Source organism: Coregonus clupeaformis, chromosome 20, assembly GCF_020615455.1.
Source record: "Coregonus clupeaformis isolate EN_2021a chromosome 20, ASM2061545v1, whole genome shotgun sequence".
NCBI classification, from domain to species: domain Eukaryota; kingdom Metazoa; phylum Chordata; class Actinopteri; order Salmoniformes; family Salmonidae; genus Coregonus; species Coregonus clupeaformis.
The window spans coordinates 52,235,972-52,257,696 of NC_059211.1; the positions used below are offsets into that span (position 1 = coordinate 52,235,972).

The 21,725-nt window shown below is 42.6% G+C and overlaps 1 protein-coding gene across 4 annotated transcripts in view; it reads left to right on the top strand.

Moving 5' to 3' along the window:
* LOC123481437 (son of sevenless homolog 1-like) overlaps window positions 1-21,725 on the top strand; it is a 75,879-nt gene that overhangs the window by 39,502 nt on the left and 14,652 nt on the right. For all 4 annotated transcript variants that reach the window (XM_045205570.1, XM_045205571.1, XM_045205572.1 and 1 more), the window contains exons 9-12: window positions 3,010-3,137; window positions 9,361-10,022; window positions 17,006-17,087; window positions 19,136-19,258. In XM_045205570.1, the coding sequence (XP_045061505.1) occupies window positions 3,010-3,137; window positions 9,361-10,022; window positions 17,006-17,087; window positions 19,136-19,258 (995 nt within the window). The remainder of the gene's footprint in view (window positions 1-3,009; window positions 3,138-9,360; window positions 10,023-17,005; window positions 17,088-19,135; window positions 19,259-21,725) is intronic.

Sequence of the window (21,725 nt, forward strand, 5' to 3'; positions counted from 1 at the left end):
TCAAGCCATTCCAAGATGTAAAAACATGATTCTACTGGTTTTCGGGGAGATAATTAGTATCTTCTATCGCTGTGCAAATACAATATATAGACGTATACCATTGCATTGTTAAATACTTGTTTCTGATTGGCTTGAAGGGCATTCTAGAGTGTGCATTATTTCCCTATCATCACGGTAGAATTCAAAGGCTATAGTTAATTATTACATGTTCTATGTTTGAGCTGCTTTTTAAAGCAAAAGTCGAATTGAAAACATTTGGCATTGTTGAATTCGATTTTCATAATAGCAAGCTAGGACTGATGGTTTGGTTAGCTAACTAGCAAGTCTGTTTGTTTGGTTACCAAGGCAACTAATAAACTTCCTAGCTACTTCAGTGGATGTTGAATACATTTCTACGTGCAAATGAACACATTTCTAGTGGCAAATGTGTTAAATTATAGCCATGGTATAAAAGGGATAATCCACTCTGGGCTCAATGCGTTCTCTGGAATATAATGCAACTCCGTGGAAGGTTAGTTAAACTCCGCTAGCACATCGTAGAACACTTCATTATTTTCCATAGAACGCATAGGCCCTCATTGATTATCCCTTACATGTCATGCATTTGTCTCCTGAGTGGCGCAGTGGTCTAAGGCACTGCATCGCAGTGCTAGCTGTGCCACTAGAGATCCTGGTTCGAATCCAGGCTCTGTCGTAGCCGGCCGTGACCGGGAGACCCATGGGGCGGCGCGCAATTGGCCCAGCGTCGTCCAGGGTAGGGGAGGGAATGGCCGGCAGGGATGTAGCTCAGTTGATAGAGCGTGGTGCTTGCAACTCCAGGGTTGTGGGTTCGATTCCCACAGGGGGTATGAAAAAAAAATTATGTAAGTCGCTCTGGATAAGAGCGTCTGCTAAATGACGTAAATTTAAATGTAATGTAAATTTGTACAGGGATACAAGACTAAATCAAACCATAATATAGACACTGTCGCTACAGATGCAAAAGGTAGGGCTTTCTGTATTTTAACAACAACATGCTAGCAACTTTATTGGTTTAGAGACTCTTGAATAAAAACTGCAAAGAAAATAACATGGTTTAAGGATAGATAGAGAAAAAAGTAATTGAATATTCAATGTTTTCTCCTTGACGGCTACTTAAGGTCCGCTCACCAAAACACATTTGGCTACCAGAGCCATGCATGTGTATATATGGCTTATACAGTGCACTCGGAAAGTATTCAGACCCCTTTACTTTTTCCACATTTTGTTACGTTACAGCCTTATCCTAAAATTGATTAAATAGTTTTTTTCCTCATCAATCTACACACTGAATATCTAAAATATCAACAAAAAAATGAAAAATGACATTTACATAAGTATTCAGACCCTTTACTCAGTACTTTGTTGAAGCACCTTTTGGCAGTGATTACATCCTCGAGTCTTCTTGGGTATGACGCTACAAGCTTGGCACACCTGTATTTGGGGAGTTTCTCCCATTCTTCTTTGCAGATCCTCTTAAGCTCTGTCAGGTTGGATGGGGAGCGTTGCTGCGCAGCTATTTTGAGGTCTCTCCAGAGACGTTCGATCAGGTTCAAGTCCGGGCTCTGGCCGGGCCACTCAAGGACATTCAGAGACTTGTCCCGAAGCCACTTCTGCGTTGTCTTGGCTGTGTGCTTAGGGTCATTGTCCTGTTGGAAGGTGAACCTTCACCCCAGTCTGAGGTTCTGAGCGCTCTGGAGCAGGTTTTCATCAAGGATCTCTCTGTACTTTGCTCCGTTCATCTTTCCCTTGATCCTGACTAGTCTCCCTCACGCTGAAAAACATTCCCACAACATGACGCTGCCACCATGCTTCAGCTTAGGGATGGTGCCAGGTTTCTGCCAGATGTGACGCTTGGCATTCAGGCCAAAGAGTTCAATCTTGGTTTCATCAGACCAGAGAATCTTGTTTCTCATGGTCAGAGTCCTTTAGGTGCCTTTTGGCAAACTCCAAGCGGGCTGTCATGTGCCTTTTACTGAGGAGTGGCTTCCGTCTGGCCACTCTACCATAAAGGCCTGATTGGTGGAGTGCTGTAGAGATGGTTGTCCTTCTGGAATGTTCTCCCATCTCCACAGAGGAACTCTGGAGCTCTGTCAAAGTGACCATCGGGTTCTCGGTCACCTCCCTGACCAAGGCCCTTCTCCCCCGATTGCTCAGTTTGGCCAGGCGGCCAGCTGTAGGAAGAGTCTTGGTGGTTCCAAACTACTTCCATTTAAGAATGATGGAGGCCACTTTGTTCTTGGGGACCTTCAATGCTGAAGTAATTTTTTGGTACCCTTCCCCAGATCTGTGCCTCAACACAATCCTGTCTCTGAGCTCTACGGACAATTCCTTTGACTTGCTCTGACATGCACTGTCAACTGTGGGGCCTTATATAGACAGGTGTGTGCCTTTCCAAATCATGTCCAATCAATTGAATTTACCACAGGTGGACTCCAATCAAGTTGTAGAAACATCTCAAGGATGATCAATGGAAACAGGATAAAATGTCTAAAAACCTGTTTTCACTTTGTCATTATGGGGTATTGTGTGTAGATTGATGAGGGGAAAAAATTATAATTTGATCAATTTTAGAATAAGGCTGTAAAGTAACAAAATGTGGAAAAAACAAGGGGTCTGAATACTTTCCGAATGCACTGTATATATAAAGAAGGAGGGTGACAATTGCGTGGTATTTCACAAAGGGTCATGTGGTGTCAGTTGAATGTTCGTAGCCATTTTGTTCCTTGGTTGTCGCTAAAGAAAGTAAGAATTAAGGGGAAACACTGGAGTTGAGGGGGTTGGGAATGAGAGAATGATGGAGAGGGAGAGAGATGAAGAACTTATTCTTTCCTCAGCCCTAATCTCGCTCATGAGTTTGGCCTTATACCGCATCATGATCCTTCACAAGACTCCCCCTACCAGCGAAACCACCTGACCCAACATTTTATTATCTTCCTCCCTCTTACCCACTCTTTCTCTGCCCCTATCCCCCCCCCCTCCTTTCCACAGCAACTGGAGGAGAAGAGCGAGGACGAGGAGGACAAGGAGTGTCTGAAGCAGGCCATCACGGCGCTGCTCAATCTGCAGAGTAGTATGGAGAGGATCTGCTCCAAGAACATGGCCAAGAGGAGGCTGAGGTAGGAAGGGGAGCGCCAACTTACAACCCCTCCTGGCCAATCCACACCTGGTTCTCTTTACCCAAGAAGATGCAAAGCTAACTCAGACACACACAATACATGTGCACACACACTGACTGATGCAATAATAGAAATCCACAAGAAAAATATGGAAAGCTAACTCAGACACATACAGTGGGGGAAAAAAGTATTTAGTCAGCCACCAATTGTGCAAGTTCTCCCACTTAAAAAGATGAGAGAGGCCTGTAATTTTCATCATAGGTACACGTCAACTATGACAGACAAAATGAGAGAAAAAAATCCAGAAAATCACATTATAGGATTTTTAATGAATTTATTGGCATATGATGGTGGAAAATAAGTATTTGGTCAATAACAAAAGTTTCTCAATACTTTGTTATATACCCTTTGTTGGCAATGACACAGGTCAAACGTTTTCTGTAAGTCTTCACAAGGTTTTCACACACTGTTGCTGGTATTTTGGCCCATTCCTCCATGCAGATCTCCTCTAGAGCAGTGATGTTTTGGGGCTGTCGCTGGGCAACACAGACTTTCAACTCCCTCCAAAGATTTTCTATGGGGTTGAGACCTGGAGACTGGCTAGGCCACTCCAGGACCTTGAAATGCTTCTTACGAAGCCACTCCTTCGTTGCCCGGGCGGTGTGTTTGGGATCATTGTCATGCTGAAAGACCCAGCCACGTTTCATCTTCAATGCCCTTGCTGATGGAAGGAGGGTTTCACTCAAAATCTCACGATACATGGCCCCATTCATTCTTTCCTTTACACGGATCAGTCGTCCTGGTCCCTTTGCAGAAAAACAGCCCCAAAGCATGATGTTTCCACCCCTATGCTTCACAGTAGGTATGGTGTTCTTTGGATGCAACTCAGCATTCTTTGTCCTCCAAACATGACGAGTTGAGTTTCATCTGACCATATGACATTCTCCCAATCCTCTTCTGGATCATCCAAATGCACTTCAGACGGGCCTGGACATGTACTGGCTTAAGCAGGGGGACACGTCTCGCACTGCAGGATTTGAGTCCCTGGCGGCGTAGTGTGTTACTGATGGTTGGCTTTGTTACTTTGGTCCCAGCTCTCTGCAGGTCATTCACTAGGTCCCCCCGTGTGGTTCTGGGATTTTTGCTCACCGTTCTTGTGATCATTTTGACCCCACGGGGTGAGATCTTGCGTGGAGCCCCAGATCGAGGGAGATTATCAGTGGTCTTGTATGTCTTCCATTTACTAATAATTGCTCCCACAGTTGATTTCTTCAAACCAAGCTGCTTACCTATTGCAGATTCAGTCTTCCCAGCCTGGTGCAGGTCTACAATTTTGTTTCTGGTGTCCTTTGACAGCTCTTTGGTCTTGGCCATTGTGAAGTTTGGAGTGTGACTGTTTGAGGTTGTGGACAGGTGTATTTTATACTGATAACAAGTTCAAACAGGTGCCATTAATACAGGTAACGAGTGGAGGACAGAGGAGCCTCTGAAAGAAGAAGTTACAGGTCTGTGAGAGCCAGAAATCTTGCTTGTTTGTAGGTGACCAAATACTTATTTTCCACCATAATTTGCAAATAAATTCATTAAAAATCCTACAATGGGATTTTCTGGATTTTTTTTCCTCAATTTGTCTGTCATAGTTGACGTGTACATATGATGAAAATTACAGGCCTCTCTCATCTTTTTAAGTGGGAGAACTTGCACAATTGGTGGCTGACTAAATACTTTTTTTCCCCACTGTATAATGGCACAGACTAGACAAGCGCATATGTACCACATGTGTACCAAAAGGTGGATATGTCTCAAATGTGCACTATATATGCTCAGAGGCGTTAACACTTGCACAGCACAATACACACATCACAATAGACACACACACACACACACACACACACACACACACACACACACACACACAGCAATTCATACTACTGCCTCATGGTGTACCCCTCCCATCCTCTGCACAACCCCCACCCTAAGCTCAGTTCTGAGTTTCCCTCTGGACCTAAAATAGACTCGTGGGGGGAGGGAAAGGGTTGGAGGGGGGCTCACCACTGTGTTGTCGGAGGGAAGTTGTGTCAGGAATTGGGCTGTCCTGTTCTGATATTATTGTTCCCGGCTTTTAGAAAGAAAAAAAAAAGTGAGAGAGTTTGAAAGGGGGGGAAACGAATCCCCTTGCTTTCAACAGTAGACTTTTGCATCCCAACCTTGCAGACCATTTTTCTCTCCATCCATCCTTTTGTATTGGTGAAGAAAACAGGGTGTTTTTTTGGTTACATACGGTTGTCGCTCGTTCTTTACCTGTGTGGAAGCGAAGAGTGTCGAGTATGAGGACGTAGAGTATAAACATTTTTTTTTTTTTTGCCCTTTGTTGCTGTTCTTTTTTGTTTTGTTTTTGTTTGTTTTTTCATGGGGAAAGGATGGCTTATCTTACGGTATGTCTTTGCACCCCATACTTTGGCGGGAACGTGGGGATGGTGACACAAACAGGAGGTTAAAATGGATGGTCCGAGAGGACGCACTAAGTTGGGGTACCCGACAAGGGTTGACTTTGCTACACCTTTCCTGTCTCTAGGGGTCTTTGTATTTCGAGAGTCAGAACAAAGAACAATCCAAGAGTTCTATTGTCACAGCCATTTGAATTATGCTTGCTCTTTCACAAGCTTGCTGTTCATTAGGAAAAACATAATAAGCTCTCAGTCGCTAATACTCTGGCAAGGTCCAGCGCTGCCTGGGATAAATTATGGTTTGATAATGATGCTCATTATATATTTTTGCTTTAATTAACTACTTGATTCATTTCATCGTAAGACTACTAGTTTAAAGATTAATGTAAATGCACTTCAAATAAAACCTCTTTGTTCGGACTTCAGAGTAGGCAAAGTTTTGACTGTTTCTTTCTGTATATAGTTTTTAGAGTTTCACACTTAATGGGACTGGGAAATGGGAATTGTAGTTTTTGGGTCGAGTTTTGAGTGTAGTCTATCCCTTGCCATTCAGAGGTGCCCCTTGTCTCTCAGCAAAGCTAATTCGGGCCAGTTGACAGTCATCCTGTACTTTGAGGTGCTGGTATGAAGACAGGCGCGCACAAGTTGGTTTCGACTGCCTCCCCCGTCTCTCGGGAGCGCTGATGCAAGTCATCGTGCATCCGCGAAAAACAAAGTAAGCTCCTTTCCCCCCCCCCGATTGTTTACTAGTAGTTCTCGTTCAGACGCACTGTACTAGCTGGTGTTAAATCCTTGTAGATTTTTTTTTCTGTCCCCTATCACCCTCTCACTCAATCGATTGTAGAACCCCAACAAATCTTTAACCCCCCCCCCCCAAAAAAAAAGACCATTCAGAAATCAGAAATCAAGCCCCAGTGGCTCAATGCTGTTTGATTATTCTAAGTATGTGGTTTTAGAAGTGATCATTGGAATTATTGCTCAGCTTATTGTTATGAGCATTAGAGGTGAGATTTTGGTTCTGGTGGGCCGCAGAGCTTTCTGGTCTTCTGTTTACTTAAGTTTTGTCATTCAGGTTTTGAAAGACCACCATATGTGCTGGTTTTGACTCAAACCAGTCTTTTTGTATTGAATTGCTGAAAGAGTTTAGGACTTACTCCTCACATGACCTAGCTATTACAACAGGGGGCATGCTCCTTAATAATGAATAGAGACTGCAAATAGACATTGGTATAATGAGAATAAAGAGATTTGATTAAAACAAAGACTAGTCTACATTGTGGTCCTAAAAGAACTGGAATGAGAGATACTCATTTTGAATAGGATAGTCAGACCATAGACCATATTAATGGTATAATGAACCAGAACAATATTTAAATGGTCACTGACTCAAAGAAATATAATCAGATGCTCTTTATTCTTTTAGACTCATTCTGTTCTTATGCACTTTCTCAGTTGGTCCGCCGAGGCACCCTGTTAACCATGGGTATGGGCCCTTCCTCAGTAGACTACCGTTTTGTTCAACTGCTGGAATGGTGAGGAAGTCTAGTCAATTGGCCTGCTGGTCCACCAGTGTTGGGTGGAAACTGAAGGGACATGACTGACCAGCAAACCGATGTTGAATTACCTAATTGGTTCTGGTTAGGTTAAGTTTAGGGCTATTGGTGTGGTTAAAGGATACAGTGAGGGAAAAAAGTATTTGATCCCCTGCTGATTTTGTACATTTGCCCACTGACAAAGACATGATCAGTCTATAATTTTAATGGTAGGTTTATTTGAACAGTGAGAGACAGAATAACAACAAAAAATCCAGAAGAACTCATGTAAAAAATGTTATAAATTGATTTGCAATTTAATGAGGGAAATAAATATTTGACCCCTCTGCAAAACATGACTTAGTACTTGGTGACAAAACCCTTGTTGGCAATCACAGAGGTCAGACGTTTCTTGTAGTTGGCCACCAGGTTTGCACACATCTCTGGAGGGATTTTGTCCCACTCCTCTTTGCACATCTTCTCCAAGTCATTAAGGTTTCGAGGCTGACGTTTGGCAACTCGAACCTTCAGCTCCCTCCACAGATTTTCTGTGGGATTAAGGTCTGGAGACTGGCTAGGCCACTCCAGGACCTTAATGTGCTTCTTCTTGAGCCACTCCTTTGTTGCCTTGGCCGTGTGTTTTGGGTCATTGTCATGCTGGAATACCCATCCATGACCCATTTTCAATGCCTTGGCTGAGGGAAGGAGGTTCTCACCCAAGATTTGACGGTACATGGCCCCGTCCATCGTCCCTTTGATGCGGTGAAGTTGTCCTGTCCCCTTAGCAGAAAAGCACCCCCAAAGCATAATGTTTCCACCTCCATGTTTGACGGTGGGGATGGTGTTCTTGGGGTCATAGGCAGCATTCCTCGTCCTCCAAACATGGCGAGTTGAGTTGATGCCAAAGAGCTCCATTTTGGTCTCATCTGAACACAACACTTTCACCCAGTTCTCTTCTGAATCATTCAGATGTTCATTGGCAAACTTCAGACGGCCCTGTATATGTGCTTTCTTGAGCAGGGGGACCTTGCGGGCGCTGCAGGATTTCAGTCCTTCACGGCGTAGTGTGTTACCAATTGTTTTCTTGGTGACTATGGTCCCAGCTGCCTTGAGATCATTGACAAGATCCTCCCGTGTAATTCTGGGCTGATTCCTCACCGTTCTCATGATCATTGCAACTCCACAAGGTGAGATCTTGCATGGAGCCCCAGGCCGAGGGAGATTGACAGTTATTTTGTTATAATCGCACCAACTGTTGTCACCTCACCAAGCTGCTTGGCGATTGTCTTGTAGCCCATTCCAGCCTTGTGTAGGTCTACAATCTTGTCCCTGACATCCTTGGAGAGCTCTTTGGTCTTGGCCATGGTGGAGAGTTTGGAATCTGATTGATTGATTGCTTCTGTGGACAGATGTCTTTTATACAGGTAACAAGCTGAGATTAGGAGCACTCCCTTTAAGAGTGTGCTCCTAATCTCAGCTCGTTACCCATATAAAAGACACCTGGGAGCCAGAAATCTTTCTGATTGAGAGGGGGTCAAATACTTATTTCCCTCATTAAAATCCAAATCAATTTATTACATTTTTGACATGTGTTTTTCTGGATTTTTGTTGTTGTTATTCTGTCTCTCACTGTTCAAATAAACCTACCATTAAAATTATAGACTGATCATTTCTTTGTCAGTGGGCAAACGTACAAAATCAGCAGGGGATCAAATACTTTTTTCCCTCACTGTATAGTCCCTAAATGTTTTGCATGTCAGCAATCAACATTTTGTGACTTTATCAACAATGGACTAATGAAACAAATACCAAAATATAGTTTTTGGGTGGATTTTTCCTTTAACCACACCAATAGCCCTAATTTTCCTTTAAGGTTAGGGTCAGGATTAGTTATGGGTTGGGATGCCAGTCACGTTGCTTCAGTCGCACCCACCAGTGTTTTGCTAATGAGATGTTATTTGTAGGAACCCCCTCCTGGACCAGGTTTAGTTATACCGCTGCTTTAGAAACTCCGCCACCCACACTGACCCTCCACTCAATCTCAGTCTTGCTGGCTTTGTTGACTCGTTTTCCGTTGTCAATGTGCTGTGAACATCAGACCCACATTTCCCTTCCTCTCTTCTTCCACCTTTCTCCCTTTTTTCTCTCACATTCTTTCCTACATTCAACTTTCTGTCCTATTATCTCTCTTTTTCACCTTTTCTTTCTCTTTCTCTCTCTCCTCAAACTCTTCGGCGGCACCAGCGAGTCGGCCTGCCGCTTCTACAGCCAGCAGATGAAGGGCAAGCACCTGGCCATCAAGAAGATGAACGAGATCCAGAAGAACATTGATGGCTGGGAGGGCAAGGACATCGGCCAGTGCTGCAACGAATTCCTCATGGAGGGGACGCTGACACGCGTGGGCGCCAAGCACGAACGGCACATCTTCCTCTTCGATGGCCTGATGATCTGCTGCAAGTCCAACCACGGCCAGCCGCGCTTGCCTGGCGCCTCGTCCACTGCCGAGTACCGCCTCAAGGAGAAGTTCTTCATGCGCAAGGTGCAGATCAACGACAAGGACGACAAGGAGGGCGAGTACCGTCACGCCTTTGAGATCATCCTCAAAGATGGCAACAGCGTGGTGTTCGCTGCCAAGTCGGCCGAGGACAAGAACGGCTGGATGGCGGCGCTCATCTCGCTGCAGTACCGCTCAACGCTGGAGCGCATGCTGGACTCGGCCATGCTACAGGAGGAGAAGGAAGAGCAAATGAGGCTGCCAGGGGCGGAGCTTTACCGGTTCGCCACACCCGACTCGGAGGAGAACGTGGTGTTTGAGGAGAACGTGCAGTCCAAGTCGGGCATCCCCATCATCAAGGCGGGTACGGTGCTCAAGCTCATCGAAAGGCTCACCTTCCACATGTATGCAGGTGAGAAAAAGCACACGACACAGAAAGGGTTTCCTATGTTGACCTGTTATGACCTGTTGAAATGCATGCCTTTTCCGTACAGTAGGTTATACAAATACCTTCCTCATATGTATGGAATAACAGTAGTTGCTCAATCCTGGAAGAGAACATCTTGCAGTTCCTTTCCAATCGTAGAATAGGGGTAGGGTTTTGGGGTTAGAGGAGGAGAGTCCTGTGAAAAAGTAGTCGATAGGAGTACATTTGGTGTTCAACAACGGGTTTAACCCTTCACACTCGTGGGAATTGGCCTGTATGGATAGGGCTAAATGTAAATGTTTTTTACAGAATAAATATGAAATGCATAAGCATGGTAGCAATTGAAAGGGAACAGTTTGGAGATTATGGGAACATTATTAGACCAAAGTTGAAGACACGACAGTTCTCCTGACACAAGACTGAATCCAAACATTACACTGTTGATTTTATGTGCATTTTACATTTACTGTACTTTTCGGCACATTTGTTGGTAACGAAATCTGAAAATACTCTGTATACATTCAGTAACATGATAACAATATTTCTGAAAAATGTTGGGTGTGTGCAACATAAGACAAAAAAATTGTTTGAGTGAGAGGACTAACTGGTGTCTCCAGGTGGCCACACACCTCTCTAAAGTGTGCACAGTTCCTATGTAATTTCAATGCACTTTAATGACTCAAAGAAGAGTCTTCAACTATAAGGTGCTTTTTTATGTTCTCCTAGCTGAGCCGTTGAGGAACTAGAGCAAGCAGACTTGTAGTTGTTTTGTTTGTAACGCAGACCTGCATCGCCGCTATCACACAATTACTGTTGTTTACGCAATCCATAAACTGCACATTTGAAATCGCATTCTGAGTCAGGTGGGCATCATGAAAGCTTGTTCTATTGCCAACATGACTAGCTAAGTTATAAAATACTATCTTACAGTGTTAGGCTTTCACAGGGCAATTCCCAGAGAAATCGATCGTAATTTTGGTGTGCATAGAAAAGAGTCATGCTGTTCAGAACAACCCAGGGTATGACGCCATGTCATCTTGTAACTGTACATCAAACATTGTGATCATAAACGTTGACACTAAATGTTATTGTACAGCCACTGCGCTTATCAGTGCAGTGCTCAAATATGCCATTTCAACCTGTATACGGGTACGTGTGTAAAGGGCTACGAGGAGCAGGAAGTAGACATGGGTCGCATCTCAAATGGCTCCCTCTCCACGTTTCATTTCCTTGATGTGAGAGAACTGGACAGGTGAAAGCGAATTCCTAGAAACCTAGATATGTTCTGTATCTTGTTAATTTTATCCTGGCTATTAGGGCCTGGTCTCTTACTCATGTGTCTCCAGCATTGTACACCTCCATTGTTTGTGGTTATGCAATATACACTTGCCCAGTGCCTGGAGTGCCTGTTCCTGTTATCACCTTGTTGTTCTACACACAAAACCTTGAGCTTGGCGCAAACAAAGTTTATGCTAAACATAAAAGACAAGATAGTGGAAGGCGTATTTCTTCCCCCACTTTCGTCATCCCCAAGTCCATTTATAGCTGTTTTCACATGGCTTGTAAATATTTGGCCACACTTGACGTCAGAACGCGGGATGTGATGACCTGCTTTGTTTCAGTGTCAGTTTAGCCCCTGATAACACAACGAGAACTGATAAAGAACAAAAAACAAGAGGACGAAGCCTATTCATCTTCACGTCGCCATTTAGTAAGTGACCGGTAGTAGCAGATCTTTCCTGCTTGTAATTTGCCCATCTGTTTAGTGTTTAAAGGGGAAGTTCAGTATCCTCACCTTGTGTGTAGCTGTTTAAAGAAAAACAAACCATGGATTACAGTTTCTCCAGGCCCTAGAGTACTTTCATGGTTAGGAACCATCTAGCATCAAGTTATAAAATACTGAATTTCCCCTTTAAACACAGCCCTTTGTGGAGTGTTGGTGAGCTAGCCATTACAGTGTTGTTGAGGTAATCACTTTGTAGACTTCAGCGACACCTGAACTCTTTTAGTGATTCCTCACAAAAGCCAAACAAAAAAATGCCATGATTTTCGGGATGTTTACAAAATGTAATCCATAAAATAGTCCTTTGGAGGAAGGATTGTTGACATATATTTGTATCTAAAAGTTGGCATATTTATGACATTTTGGCCTTTCCCAGGCCTCCTTTAAGACTCAATAATGCTTTATCTGTAGGTGCTACAAAGCAAAAATGTATGTCATATGAAGTTTTACCACTTGCTCTGTAATATGAGTAGTATTTTGATTTTTAAAATATATATATATATATACTACCAGTCAAAAGTTTGGACACACCTATTCATTCAAGGGTTTTTCTTTATTTTTACTATTTTTTACATTGTAGAATAATAGTGAAGACATCAAAACTATGAAATAACGCATATGGAATTATGTAGTAACAAAAAAAGTGTTAAACAAATCAAAATATTTTATATTTGGATTCTTCAAATAGCAACCATTTGCCTTGATGACAGCTTTGCACACTCTTGGCATTCTCTAAACCAGCTTCATGAGGTAGTCACCTGGAATGCATTTCAATTAACAGGTGTGCCGCCTTAAAAGTTTATTTCCTTCTTAATGCGTTTGAGCCAATCAGTTGTGTTGAGACAAGGTAGGGGAGGGTTATACAGAAGATAGCCCTATTTGGTAAAAGACCAAGTCCATATTATTGCAAGAACAGCTCAAATAAGCAAAGAGAAACGACAGTCCATCATTACTTTAAGACATGAAGATCAGTCAATACGAAACATTTCAAGAACTTTGACAGTTTCTTCAAGTGCAGTCGCAAAAATCATCAAGCGCTATGATGAAACTGGCTCTCATGAGGACCGCCACGGGAATGGAAGACCCAGAGTTACCTCTGCTGCAGAGGACAAGCTCATTAGAGTTACCAGCCTCAGAAATTGCAGCCCAAATAAATGTTCAAGTAACAGACACATCTCAACATCAACTGTTCAGAGGGGACTGTCTGAATCAGGCCTTCATGGTCGAATTGCTGCAAAGAAACCACTACTAAAGGACACCAATAATAAGAAGAGACCTGCCTGGTCCAGGAAACACGAGCAATGGACATTAGACCGGTGGAAATGTGTCCTTTGGTCCGGAGTCCAAATTGGCGATTTTTGGTTCCAACTGCCGTGTCTTTGTGAGACGCGGTGTGGGTGAACGGATGATCTCTGCATGTGTATTTCCCACCGTAAAGCATGGAGGAGGAGGTGTTATGGTGTGGGGGTGCTTTGCTGGTGACACTGTCTGTGATTTATTTAGAATTCAAGGCACACTTAACCAGCATGGCTAATTTGATTAATTATTACTCAATTATGCTTTTAGATACAAATGTCAAATATATGTCAACAATCCTTCAACAGAAGGACTATTCTATGGATTAAATTTTGTGAAAATGTAAAAAATCATGGTTTCTTTGTCTGGGTTTTGTGAGGAATCACTCTTTAGAAAGGCTGAATGACCCAGCACACATAGCAGTTGTTAGAACATTGGTGTGTATTCTTCTCTACTGATGGGTGCCGTTGTACCTAACCAGATACAAGGCCACGATTGGACCAATAAGCTCTTCATTAATTAAAAGTAATGATGCCGTTTTGGGGAAATAAATCACTAAATTCAATCGCTCAAAGTCCAAGTGGATGTGGGCTCTGGTAATCCAGGGAGCAAAACATTTAAGCCAAGCGCTTCTAAATTTGGTCTGTTTCTATGCATTGTTATTCAATGTCATGCAATCATACAGGTGTTGTATAAAATCTTCTTAAACATACAAGTTTTCCTTTGTTTATCACAGAAGCCTTTCTGAACTCTTACACATAAGTTTGGGTTTTATCTTGTTTGTCTCTGGAAGTCTAGAGCAGTATTTCTCAACTGTGGTCCATGATTACCCCCAAACTGTACACATTTTGGTTGAAGCACACCTGATTCAACTCACCCAAGGGCTTGATGATAAGTTGACTAGTTGATTCAGGTGTGCTTGTCCTGGGCTACACCAAACATGTGTGCTGTTGGGGAGTACTGAAGGACTGGAGTTGAAAAACACTGGTCCAAGGTTATTGCAGCACAATACAAAGCCAGGAGAGAACATTCCTCTTATGGGTGGACTGTCCAGCTCACACCCCTGTGTAAACTTCCTCCCCCGAATAAAGAGTAGGGTGTAAATATAGGCCACTATTTTCCAACAGTCTGTGCACCACTGATTTCAAATAAGCCAAGTGAAACAAGCCTTTTGAGGAAAAGTGTGTATGTGTGCTGTGTCTGTGTGCCCAGGGTAATTTGAAAAGGGGAAAAAGGTGCTTCCTGTACGATGCACCTCATGCCTGGACACACACTCTACTCCCACCCAGCAGACAGCAGGGGAGGGACAACACACACGTTCTCGCTCTTATCTCTCTGTCCTGACTATCTGCATTATGATTTGCATGGAACTATGCTTCTCTTTTGCCATAAATTATAATCAAGAATCCATATAGTCCATGAGCCAGGGGGGTCAGTCAGGCTCACTTGGGACGACGATGACGATGTCTCATAGTGATTTATTTTGAAGGTCTATGTCCCTAGATTTGGAAAATGTGTGATAGCAGTGCAGCAATGGTAGCTTTCTGCGTGTTCATCCCTCCATCCCATCTATTTTCCCATAGGGATTATACCCTATGACAAACAATGTCAGTATACAACAAGTTATTGCTCACTTGTACCCTTTAATCTTATGTCATAGGAAAGCTTAGAGATTCACAGCTATCCATCAGGCACATTTTCAGAATGTTCAGGTCAACAGAACTTTGACCATTGACCTCTAGGGTACATATCAAAATTACAGTATAAGCCATTAAGAAGGAAACCCTGATACATTTTAAACTTTGTTTGACAAGTGGTTCTGAAAGGTCATGAAATTACTTTTCAAATGATATATAATACAGTGCATTCGGAAAGTATTCAGACCCCTTGACTTTTTCCAAATTTTGTAACGTTACAGTCTTATTCTAAAATTGATTAAATTGTTTTTTCCCCCTTCAATCTACACACAAAGCAAAAACAGGTTTTTAGAAATGTTTGCAAATGTATTAAAAATAAAAAAAACTATCACATTAACGTAAGTATTCAGACCCTTTACTCAGTACTTTGTTAAAGCACATTTGGCATCGATTACAGCCTCAAGTCTTCTTGGGTATGACGCTAAAAGCTTGGCACACCTGTATTTGGGGAGTTTCTCCCATTCTTCTTTGCAGATCCTCTTAAGCTCTGTCAGGTTGGATGGGGAGCGTCGCTGCACAGCTATTTTCAGATCTCTCCAGAGATGTTAGATCGGGTTCAAGTCTGGGCTCTGGCTGGGCCACTCAAGGACATTCAGAGACTTGTCCCGAAGCCACTCCTGCATTGTCTTGGCTGTGTGCTTAGGGTCGTTGTCCTGTTGGAAGGTGAACCTTCACCCCAGTCTGAGTTCCTGAGTGCTCTGGAGCAGGTTTTCATCAAGGATCTCTCTGTACTTTGCTTCGTTCATCTTTCCCTTGATCCTGACTAGTCTCCCAGTCCCTGCCGCTTGACATTCAGGCCAAATAGTTCAATCTTGGTTTCATCAGACCAAAGAATCTTTTTTCTCATGGTCTGAGAGTCCTTTAGGTACCTTTTGGCAAACTCCAAGCGGGCTGTCATGTGCCTTTTACTGAGGAGTGGCTTCCGTCTGGCCACTCTACCATAAAGGCCTGATTGGTGGAGTGCTGCAGAGATGGTTGTCCTTCTGGAAGGTTCTCCCATCTCCACAGAGGAACTCTGGAGCTCTGTCAGTGACCATCGGGTTCTCGGTCACCTCCCTGACCAATGCCCTTCTCCCACCATTGCTCAGTTTGGCCAGGCGGCCAGCTCTAGGAAGAGTCTTGGTGGTTCCAAACTTCTTCCATTTAAAAATGTTGGAGGCCACTGTGTTCTTGGGGACCTTCAATGCTGCAGAAATATTTTGGTACCCTTCCCCAGATCTGTGCCTCGACACAATCCTGTCTCAGACCCCTTAACTTTTTCCACATTTTGTCACCAGAATAAAAACTAAACTGTCAGGGAGAATATACAATTTCAAAAATGCCATTGCATTGGGCCCCATTAATTTTGTTATGTTTGAGTCACTCAGATAGCATAAGAACACAACATAAGCCATGGCAAAATGTGTAGAATTGCAGGAAATTAGCTTTAAAGTAACTGCCCAGTGAAAATCTAACTTTTATAAGTTCAGATTCTGTTAACTCATACCCAAATAATGTTGTTGACCTATACTGGTATTTGTGGTCAAAGCCTAGGAGAAACACTGCAGTGTGTATGTCGGTGGTGGGGAGGGCAGGCGGATGATCTATTTTTAAGCTTGTGTATGAATGTGTGTGTGGTGTAGTGGCAACTGCGTGCGTCAGAGCAGCGTCTGTTTCCTGGCTGAAATGGTTCCAGGCTGATTGTTTGTAAATCCACACTGAGGCGGCTATTGTTCCCCCCCCACTGCCCCCTAACCCCGGCCGGCCCTCGGTGAAAGAGCTTGGACAGATCCATCATGTGAACCACTAACTAACGGTCCTGTTCTGACTGTATAAGATCTAGCCCTTGCTAGGTGCTCTGTAGCTCCCACTCCAAGACCCGCATAACCACAGTATTAGCACTCCTAATATACACACAGACCTGGGTCATGTTCACTAGGGAATGTTTGAAATGTTTCTTATTGGACAAGTTGAGTTGTCCTCCCTGTTTCAGACCGTTTTCTTCTGTTTGGTGCCTAATAAACATGACACTGGTTAGCACATCTTAGACTGTTAACTTAATGGTTATAAGATATCTAGCTGGCAAACAGTAGCGAATTTCATACAAGTGTAACTTGATCACCTCAAAGTCATGAAAGAAAAATAGATACTTGCACACTGCAGGGAATGATTAACAAAATGGCTGACAATCCCCTTGTTTTTCCTTCTTGCAGATCCAAATTTTGTCCGAACATTTCTAACAACCTACAGGTCCTTCTGCAAACCTCAGGAGCTGCTGGGTCTTCTTGTTGAGAGGTGAGAATGTTGATGCCATTCTAGGATTGGCTTCCACTGTTATTATTCTATGAAGAACCGCTTTTGTGCCTATTGTATCATATTTTTCAAAATCAGATACATTGACAAGACATTCGTCCGTGCTCGTTGACTCTGACCTTTGTCAGAACAAAGAGAGAGATGTATTTATCATGTACAATATATTCACATACACATTTATAGAAACTAGGGCTGTCCCCGACTAAAATAAATCTTAGTCGATCGAGAGTCGTCTGTTCGTTCGACCAATCGAATGTGTATCTTTCCATATAAATAAAATCAACTATATGTAGCTTGTCTGATGCTTTAAGCACACTGTTTGATTAAATACTTAAGACACACAAATGACTCAAGGGAGCCAGAGATCGGCAACCTTTTCCATTTGGAGTGCCAATTTATCTTACCAGTTCTACCGTTCTACGTGCCAGTTATGATTTTCATATGCACATTTTCATGGAACAGTTTCATTTCATTTATAATAAAGTTTTCGTATCTCAAAATCATTGTCATGTGGTTCATCTAAATTCTATCTAAATGAAAATAATAGAAATATAAAAGCAGCTTCTATTACCATTGCCAACTATGTAAAAATAGCCTACATAAAGCCAACAAATAAAAACATTGCAGACTGCAGGTAGAACATATCCTGATTTAAACATAAATATCCTATAAATCACATTGGCCACACATGGCCTGTCTGCAAACGAATTTGAAACATTGTATCAACTATCAACTGGGTCCGGCCCGAAGCTCGCGCTAGAAAATTTGCAACATTGTATAAAATATTCTGGGCCCTCAGAGTTTCCCGTGCCAGTGAGCTCGGGACAGACAGACACAGCTGTAGGCTATTTGTGAAAGGGATAAGAAGTAATCAGGTATTTTATGACGTTTGCACTGGATCAGAGCATTACATTTTTCCCTTTCATGCCGAGTGGTTATCAAAAGGGAGAGAGCTGGAAATATTTTTCAATTAAGGAACTATTGTCATTCTCAATAAAAAAAACAGACCTTTACTCGCTGTTTGAGGTGAAGAATAAATTACTTTGAGAAGCTCAAACCATTAGTGGTGGTGAGTTAAGACAATCAGAAATACTATCAGACATCCCCAAATGGACACATTTATAGACCTACATTTGTGCGCTTGCCAGGTAGCATAGGCCTACTTCTATCTATATATATATATATATATGTATATGTATATGTATATATATATGTATATATATATATGTGTATATATATATGTGTATATATATATATATGTGTATATATATATATATATGTATATATATATATATAAAAAAATGTATATGCGTAATCAGGTGCGTGTCCTTACTCTACATTGACAGGAGCGCTCCAAACAAAAGACAATTAATACATTGACAAAACTTGTAAATGGAATGAAATAAACCAAAACTTGTTCCTCACAAGTGTAGGATAAGTTGTGAACTCTGCAAACAACGTGCCCACTCAATGAGAACGGTAAACGATTGTAATAACAATATATTGAATGCATTAACAGAAATTACCATAACCAAATAAACATTGTAGATTAGAAATTATGAGAATTAACGGTAAATGTACTACTCTACAGGTGATTTATGTCATGGGGAATTGCACACGAAATGGTGGGAGAGAGACGTGCCTTGTGCATCTTAGCCACACTCCCCTTCTTCTTGGACCGTGCCATCCCCGCGGCATACGCAATGGATTATTCCACTGAGACATGCGCGAATCTGACAAATGTCTTGTATGCAATGAAAAAATATATATATATATATATTTGCGACTGCTCCACTCAAAAAATCTCGGCCGACCAACAGTCTATCAACCAAACAATCAACCCGTCGACTAAATGGAGTCAGCCCTAGTAGAAACATACCTCAGGTGTTCAAACATTTCGAATTATACCAATCTTTATTCTTACTATCTAGTGTATAGCAATCACCATCTACTGTCTGGTTAAAGGTGTATCCCAGATTCCACACTGCTGTGTCTTCTCAGTTGTGATTTTGTTTTACGGAACCTTCCAGGTTTGAAATTCCCGAGCCGAAGCCCACAGAAGCGGACCAGATGGCCATAGAGAACGGAGACCAACCGCTCAGCGCCGAACTCAAACGATTCCGCAAGGAGTTTGTCCAGCCAGTCCAACTCAGGTACCTCTCCACAACTAATTCCAGAGGTTGTGTTCATTAGGGACTGTAACAGAAAACATTTGACAACAAAAAAGTTCTTATTGGACAAGTCGAGGTAGCCCCTATCTGTTTTATTTCATTTTGGTGCCTAATGAACATGACCTAGGGGTCAACAGAACATGCTGGTTTTCTTGTGATACATGTGATGCCACATTACATTTACATTTTAGCCATTTAGCAGACGCTCTTATCCAGAGCGACTTACAGTTAGTGAGTGCATACATTTTCATACTGGCCCCCCGTGGGAAACGAACCCACAACCCTGGCGTTACAAGCGCTACACGGGGCCACATGGAGGGTAGTCTGTCCTGATGAGCAGAGAAAGGTTTCAAACTGTTGTTTCAGTGCTGGGCTGAAACAAAAGCATTCACTCTTTATTTATTTTTTATTTTTTTATACCCCATACAGTGGGGAGAACAAGTATTTGATACACTGCCGATTTTGCAGGTTTACCTACTTACAAAGCATGTAGAGGTCTGTAATTTTTATCATAGGTACACTTCAACTGTGAGATGTATGATTTTAAAGTAATTAATTTGCATTTTATTGCATGACATAAGTATTTGATACATCAGAAAAGCAGAACTTAATATTTGGTACAGAAACCTTTGTTTGCAATTACAGAGATCATATGTTTCCTGTAGGTCTTGACCATGTTTGCACACACTGCAGCAGGGATTTTGGCCCACTCCTCCATACAGACCTTTTCCAGATCCTTCAGGTTTCGGGGCTGTCGCTGGGCAATACGGACTTTCAGCTCCCTCCAAAGATGTTCTATTGGGTTCAGGTCTGGAGACTGGCTAGGCCACTCCAGGACCTTGAGATGCTTCTTACGGAGCCACTCCTTAGTTGCCCTGGCTGTGTGTTTCGGGTCGTTGTCATGCTGGAAGACCCAGCCACGACCCATCTTCAATGCTCTTACTGAGGGAAGGAGGTTGTTGGCCAAGATCTCGCGATACATGGCCCCATCCATCCTCCCCTCAATACGGTGCAGTCGTCCTGTCCCCTTTGCAGAAAAGCATCCCCAAAGAATGATGTTTCCACCTCCATGCTTCACGGTTGGGATGGTGTTCTTGGGGTTGTACTCATCCTTCTTCCTCCAAACACGGCGAGTGGAGTTTAGACCAAAAAGCTAAATTTTTTGTCTCATCAGACCACATGACCTTCTCCCATTCCTCCTCTGGATCATCCAGATGGTCATTGGCAAACTTCAGACGGACCTGGACATGTGCTGGCTTGAGCAGGGGGACCTTGCGTGCGCTGCAGGATTTTAATCCATGACGGCGTAGTGTGTTACTAATGGTTTTCTTTGAGACTGGGGTCCCAGCTCTCTTCAGGTCATTGACCAGGTCCTGCCGTGTAGTTCTGGGCTGATCCCTCACCTTCCTCATGATCATTGATGCCCCACAAGGTGAGATCTTGCATGGAGCCCCAGACCGAGGGTGATTGACCGTCATCTTGAACTTGTTCCATTTTCTAATAATTGCGCCAACAGTTGTTGCCTTCTCACCAAGCTGCTTGCCTATTGTCCTGTAGCCCATCCCAGCCTTGTGCAGGTCTACAATTTTATCCCTGATGTCCTTACACAGCTCTCTGGTCTTGGCCATTGTGGAGAGGTTGGAGTCTGTTTGATTGAGTGTGTGGACAGGTGTCTTTTATACAGGTAACGAGTTCAAACAGGTGCAGTTAATTCAGGAAATGAGTGGAGAACAGGAGGGCTTCTTAAAGAAAAACTAACAGGTCTGTGAGAGCCGGAATTCTTACTGGTTGGTAGGTGATCAAATATCAAAATTAATTATTTAAAAATCATACAATGTGATTTTCTGGATTTTTGTTTTAAAATCCGCCTCTCACAGTTGAAGTGTACTTATGATAAAAATTACAAACCTCTACATGCTTTGTAAGTAGGAAAACCTGCAAAATCGGCAGTGTATCAAATACTTGTTCTCCCCACTGTATATCTATTATTTGTAATATATATTTTTCTTCTTTATTATTTTCCCCTAACCCTACGACCCCTCCCCTAATTGGAGTAAACTAATGGACAACAATACTTAGGCTTCCACTTCAGGTTATACATACTACATACATTTCACAGACAGTATATTTTACATAAGTTATATTTTTGTTTGTTTGTTTTTAGTCCCTGCCTTCAGCTTCCCTCAACCCTTCCCATCTATCTCTGAAGACCATCCAGTTTTGATTTCTAGCGCCATATATTTTTCCAGCATGCACTCTTTGTAGTTCTCCATTAATCTGTGGCTCTCTGGTCTCTTATCAGTCAACTCATCTCTCTCCCAGTCTCTTAGGAGTTGGTTTAAGTTGCTGATCCAGGGTCAGATTTATTTAGTTTTTAGGTCATGATTTGTAGTTAGTGGTCTCATGCTGGTCTGTAACTGGTATCTACCGGTTTTAACCTACTCTCTCT